At 22.8% G+C, this 6,436-nt stretch overlaps 1 protein-coding gene across 2 annotated transcripts in view; it reads left to right on the forward strand.

The window, feature by feature from the left end:
• LOAG_17911 overlaps positions 1-4,723 on the forward strand; it is a gene marked incomplete at both ends in the record, with an annotated part of 6,183 nt that extends 1,460 nt beyond the window's left edge. The window contains 7 exons of one of the 2 annotated variants that reach the window (XM_020450576.1): positions 1,217-1,371; positions 1,802-1,969; positions 2,531-2,674; positions 3,323-3,477; positions 3,669-3,770; positions 3,932-4,047; positions 4,391-4,723. In XM_020450576.1, coding sequence (XP_020305723.1) covers positions 1,217-1,371; positions 1,802-1,969; positions 2,531-2,674; positions 3,323-3,477; positions 3,669-3,770; positions 3,932-4,047; positions 4,391-4,641 — 1,091 coding nt within the window. The remainder of the gene's footprint in view (positions 1-1,216; positions 1,372-1,801; positions 1,970-2,530; positions 2,675-3,322; positions 3,478-3,668; positions 3,771-3,931; positions 4,048-4,390) is intronic. The other variant, XM_020450577.1, reaches the window with a different exon arrangement.
• Between the last annotated feature and the right edge of the window lie 1,713 nt (positions 4,724-6,436).

A 6,436-nucleotide genomic window follows, 5' to 3' on the forward strand; every position in this document is an offset into this window, starting at 1 on the left:
TGCGTCGTAACATTGTTCGTTATTGTGTCTTATCACAAGCACTTGTTTTTCGTGATATTAGCATGAAAGTACGAAAACGTTTTCCAACATTAGATTCTGTTGTTGCTGGAGGTTTGTTTAAAGAAGTTTAAATTTAAATATTTTTTTTTTTATTTTTTAATCAACTAATAATCATCATCAATTTAATGAAACAGCAAATATTTGTTTATTTTTTTTANATTAAAGAAAATATACAAAAAAAAAAAACCATAATTGAATGAATTTTAAAAATATTTTTCAATAATTTTACTCTTTCATTTAATATGACTGTGTGAAATTTTGAAATTTGTCATTTAAAATATTGTCATTTAAATATGTCAAATATTTTTGTCATTTCTTTATTTTGATGACTTCTTCCATTGAATATTTACCATAACTATGGATTAGGTGTTTTATCCATAGCTGTGAGGTAAGTATTCTACCTATAACTCTGGATAAGTATTCTACCTATAACTCTGGGTGAGTATTCTACCTATAATTCTGGGTGGGTATTCTTACCCATAACTGCAGATAATAGTAAAGCAAATTGTAACAAATGAGTGAATGATTTTTAGCTTTTATTAAAATGAAAATTACTGTCTACTTTATAGATCACATCATTGATGTATGCAGATTATACGTGTTACACGTTTATTTATCCTTTTAAATTATATGCTTTACTCATGAATTTCATAACATGATAATAACCTAACATAATTACGATAATGTTATCAGATGACGTGATAATAATTTAATTGAATTACAATAATCATATTAGATAATATGATAATAACCTAAGGTACTAAAGTAATTACGGGAATCTTATCAGATAACGTGATGATAATTTAATTGAATTACAATAGTCTTATTAGATAACATGATGATATCCAGAAAGATGATGTCTAAAAAAAAAAAAAACGTAATTACGACAATCTTATCAGATAACATGATGATAATTAATGGAACTATAAAAGGGATATAGCTAAACCGTGGCGAAAAATTAATGTAATTAGAACAATTTCAATTAAAAAAAAAAAAAACGACTTAATAACTTAACATAATTATGATAATCTTATTAAATAGCGTGATATCAACTTAATGTAATTAAATTTAAGCAATACTTATTGGTTCATTTCAATCAGTGTATTATTTAATACTTTAATCTAAATGGAATTTTATGACTTCCATTCATATTTAGGATTTATGATGTCACATGAAAAGGCTAAATTAGATGAGCTTCATTATCGTTACGATAAGCATTGGGTACCATTTCAATGGGCATTAGCAATTTGTGATGATGCACGACAACAACAAAAAATTGCAAGTGATTGGTTGCAGCAAAAAGTTAGCGAAGTAAATTTTTTATCCTTTTATGTTTGCCAAAATTAATTAATTATCTCATTAATTACAAAAAAAAAATTTTGAAACAAACAGAAGTGGAAGTTTAAATTTTCTATTCAATTAATTTAATTTTAAAAGGAGTAAATATAATAAATGGATATCAAATGGATAAAATTACGACAATAATTAATAAATTTGATAAGCATGCAATTAAGTGAACATAAACAAATAATTGTAATTATAAGTAAACAAATAAATAAATAAATGTAAATAAATAAGATGATCAGAATTAATGAATAAGTTAAAATATTTACAACACCAATAGTAAAACAATAATTAAGCTAAATTAATTTCATTATTTCGATTAATTGCTATAATTAAAGAAAAGAAATGATTAATAATTTAAGAAATAAAAATAAATTTCGTTTTTTTTTTTCTGCAGGAAATTAAACGATTTCGTACAAATATGGCAAACTTATACAATTTTGATTGGGTACCATTACCTATTATGTATGCGCAAATTGTTGTTCTTGGCGTTCATTTGTATTTTTTTGTTTGCGCTATATCACGTCAACATATTCTTTCAGATGATGCACCAAATAAATCAAAAGTAAGCAATAATTATAAATTTAATTTTTAATTAAAAAAATTTTAACGTTGAATAAAAAAAATTAAGTAATATTTTAAAAAGATATTGAATCTATTAATTTGATATTATTTATTAATATTTAAACAATGCATTGTTTACTTCGGAATGATTTATAACAGCTAGCTTAGCAATTAGTAATTAATCATCAGAATAATTTGACCTTTTGATTTTTATTCATTCAAAATAATAACAAATATTTTAATTTAAATTGAAAATAAACTATGATAGTTAACTTAGTAAACAATGTTTGATCTTTTCAATAATTTAACCTTTTCATTCTTATTCATCAAAATATAGCAAATGTTTCAATTAAATTGCAAAGAAATCATTTTTAAAAAAAAAAAAAACTATTCTTTACTATCAAATTTTTTTTCAATTACAAAAAAAAAATTTCAAATCACAAAGTTTAATTTATTAAAACTTTACGGACATTTATAAATGATTCTATTTAGAACTTAGAGACTTTTCCCTAATCTCATATCATTTTATTATATCTAAAAAAAAAAAGATTTCTATTTTCAGGTGGATGCATTTTTTCCATTCATGTCCGTTTTACAATTTATTTTTTATATGGGTTGGTTAAAAGTAGCCGAAGTAATACTTAATCCATTTGGTGAAGATGATGATGATTTTGAATGTAATTTCTTGCTCGATAAAAATCTTTCTGTATGTTTAAAATTTTATAAAATTTATTTTTTTTTCTGTCTAAAATTTTCCATTCTCGAATATTTTTTGCCATTTAGTTTCAATCGATTTTTTCAAATCAACAAATGTTAATTGAAATTATTAAAAAGTAATATTTGAAAAAATTAACAAAACTGAATAAAATTCAAAAAAATTAACTATTTTTTCACTAAATTCTTTGGAAAAAATTATATCAACTTATTTTTTCCCTTATCTTATGACTTCAAGAATATGCAAATTTTAAAAAAAAAATCAATTTAAAAAAGTGCAAATAAAATATCAATTTAAGAAGATGAAATGGATTTTAATTTTAATCTTTCTTTAATAGATATTGCTCATATAAATATGTCAGACAGTAAGTTATTGTAAAGAATTCTAAATTATCATATTGAAGTGAGTATTGAAATTTTTAAATGCTTAAATAACATTCTTGAATTTCAAAACAGTATTTTGTTAAAGTAAATTTTGGAGTTTTTATGTTTCAAAATAATGTTTTGTTAAAGTAAGTTATTGATGTTTTTAAGTTCCAAAATAATGTTTTATCAAAATAAGTTATTGAAATTTTCAAGTTCCAAAATAATTTTTTTATTAGTTGCGCAAAAAAAAAAAAGTATATAATTTAACTTTTAGGTGGGCTTAATGATTGTTGATATGGGTTATAATCAACCACCATCAATTGAAAAAGATCCATTTTGGGATGGACCTATTGAACCACTTTATACTCAACAATCAATGATACTTGAACGACGAATGAGCAGTATCACCGGTTCTCTTGCGCATGTTAGGTTGTATTATCCATTTTCATTCCTCCTAAGTATATTATTTAACAAATTTCAATTTTAATTATTTATGAAATTTACAAGATTTCTACACTATAACATTTTCTGCAACAATGAAATCTATTAAATTAATGAAATTTTCATACGAATTAAAATCTTTTTTTCCATTATTACTTATTAATAAGAATTAATTTAAGATTATCAGATGATAAAAAAGTTCAAATGATGCCATTACCGCATAGTACAGATTCAATACGAAATCCATTGAATTATTTGCTAAGAGCAGCTTCGTTGAATAGGTAAATTTATTTTATACTTTTATCTTTTATCATTTCATTAATTTTATCATATTATTTAATTATCAAAATTTGTTCAAAAAGAAAAAACAAAATCAACAGAGAAAATAATTAATATGAAAATAATTTTATCGCTTTTTTTTCTTTCAAATGCAAATTTTTAGGACAACAAATGAAAGTGAAATTGTTGATGATAAAGAATTATCACGAAATGATCAATTTGGAAATGATTCACAAATTTTTGATGTCATCAGTCATACAAAACGACGATTTAGCTTAGGTAAGTGTTATTTTAAAAATATACAAATTTATCATCGTAATCAGAAGAATAATCACTACGTAATAGTAAGCAATATGGATTATCGATTTTTCTCATATTATAAATGAAATAATTGCAATCATAAATAATCATTAAGTAATTAAACGATTAACAATTTTTCTCATATTATAAACGGGATAATTGAAATAAGTTGAAATAATTGATAATCATATATTTGAAATATTTGATAAGTAATCATAGTCATAAATAATCATTAAGTAATTAAACGATATGAATTATCAATTTTTCTCATATTATAAATAAAATAATTAAAATAATTCTTTTTTTTTTTTTTTTTTATTAGGTGATTATTTCCATTTGCCATTTCGTTCCACACTATCAGCTCGCACTTCACATGATTCAATTAACATTATCAATGAGCCTCATCATCTGGAAGATGTGACAGAAGAAAATGAGGATACGGTACATTCACGAAGAGCGCAATCACAATTGAGTCATCATCCTCAAATACCATTTCCGATATCATTTCCAAGTGAAAATGAGCATATTTCAAAAATATTGGAAGAGAAGAAGGATGAAATTTCAACTGGTTGAATTCTATTCTTGTTAATATTCAGACAAATAATTGCACGAAAAATAAGCAAGATGACAAATACAATTAAGGCTAATAAACAATAGCAATAATTATGAATTAGCAAGAATAAATGAAATTTCATCATTTTGTATTTTTATAAATGAAATGATAATGTTAAAATAAAGAAATTATTTCAAAATTAAAAAGAAATATTTCATCTTCTCAAGCAATGAAATATTTAATTAATTAAAAGTAAAAAAAACGAATTATGATTGATAAAATTTTTCAATCATTAAATTTGAATATGAAAATTTGATATTACCTGAAATGAATACAGATAAACAAATGACAATGATAAATAATTATAAATTTCCCATTCTAATATATCATATCATCGAATATTTTGTTTTTAATATTATCATATCATCTGATTAATTGATTAACAAATATTGTAATAAATGATTATTTCCCATTTACATTAAGCATGTTTTTAACAACTGATACTCTTGAAAGAAATTTATGTTAATTAACATAATTACACTTTACATAGCAACAACATTTCAATAGCAAATTTCAATTGATATCATTGTGCAAGGTAACAGCCATCAAACTATTCCCTTCATCCATCGAGCTAATTAAGCTATCAATAATTAAAATTTCCATTTTATCTCCTGCTGATTATATCAACCTTTACCATTTTTCATATTATCATATGCTTACCTTGTACAATTTTTCCTTATATTTATACCAATAAAGGAAATGAACTTAAAAATGTGTGCAATTAATTAATTAATCTAATTATAGTATAAATTAATTGCAAATAATATGCTAATGAAATGATTGATGCCGATTATTTTTTATTTCATTATTTTTATTTTAATTCATTATCTTTTTATTGAAATAAATAAACAACAATAATATCCTATTAGTAGTCTTGTGATAATGTTTTTGTTATTCTGTGATAAAATCTTGTTATTGATAACACATAGCTTGTTCAATGATGATATCATGTTGTTGTTGTCGTTATCATCGATACTAACAGAATATATATCATTAATTATTATCATTTTATGCTTGATAGCATTCTAATCCAAATTCAAATATATCACTATTCTTTTTTCTTTCCCTTTTTTTTGCATTAATTTTTATTTTAATTGTAAATAAAACTTTCAATCTTTGTTCTTTAAATCTTTTTTGAATAAATAAAAAAAATTCATTACAAAATATTGAAATGAAAAGAAAAAAATCATTAAATATTTCCCATTCTCTTTTTTATTTTACCCACTTTTATTTTGATTTTGAAATGAAAAATTCACCATTAATTATACAAATTAAAAAATTTGTTAAATTCAAATAATTTAGAAAAGTACTCAAATATTTGTCAGTAATTGATTTGTCTTCGTTGAAGAAAGAGTTTTGTATTTGATTTCCTTTTTTTTTAAATTGAAACAAAAAATTTGCCGAAGTTTTTTAAAAAATTCATTATATTTCACTTTCTTTTTTTTGATTTCCTATTCATTTTTCCATTCCGCAGCATCAAACTACGTTCCTGCAAACCTCTGAACAATAAATTTATCGACGATTTGCATTGAATGTTTTATCTAAACATTTAGTGTTATTTCTTTAAACGTTAGAGTAGATAATCATTTCCTGAAGAAAGCTTAACTGATAGTTGGTGCTCAAGCGTTTTTTCTCCCTAGCTTTCGTTCGCATTTTGTTGTACCCTTTTCTTTAAACCATTATTCACTGGATTTATTACCTGTATGGGAGTTTTATTTCCTGATTTATTTTTATTTCTTTTTAATTTTTAGGTAA

Source organism: Loa loa (assembly GCF_000183805.2).
Source record: "Loa loa unplaced genomic scaffold supercont3.150, whole genome shotgun sequence".
Taxonomy (NCBI): domain Eukaryota; kingdom Metazoa; phylum Nematoda; class Chromadorea; order Rhabditida; family Onchocercidae; genus Loa; species Loa loa.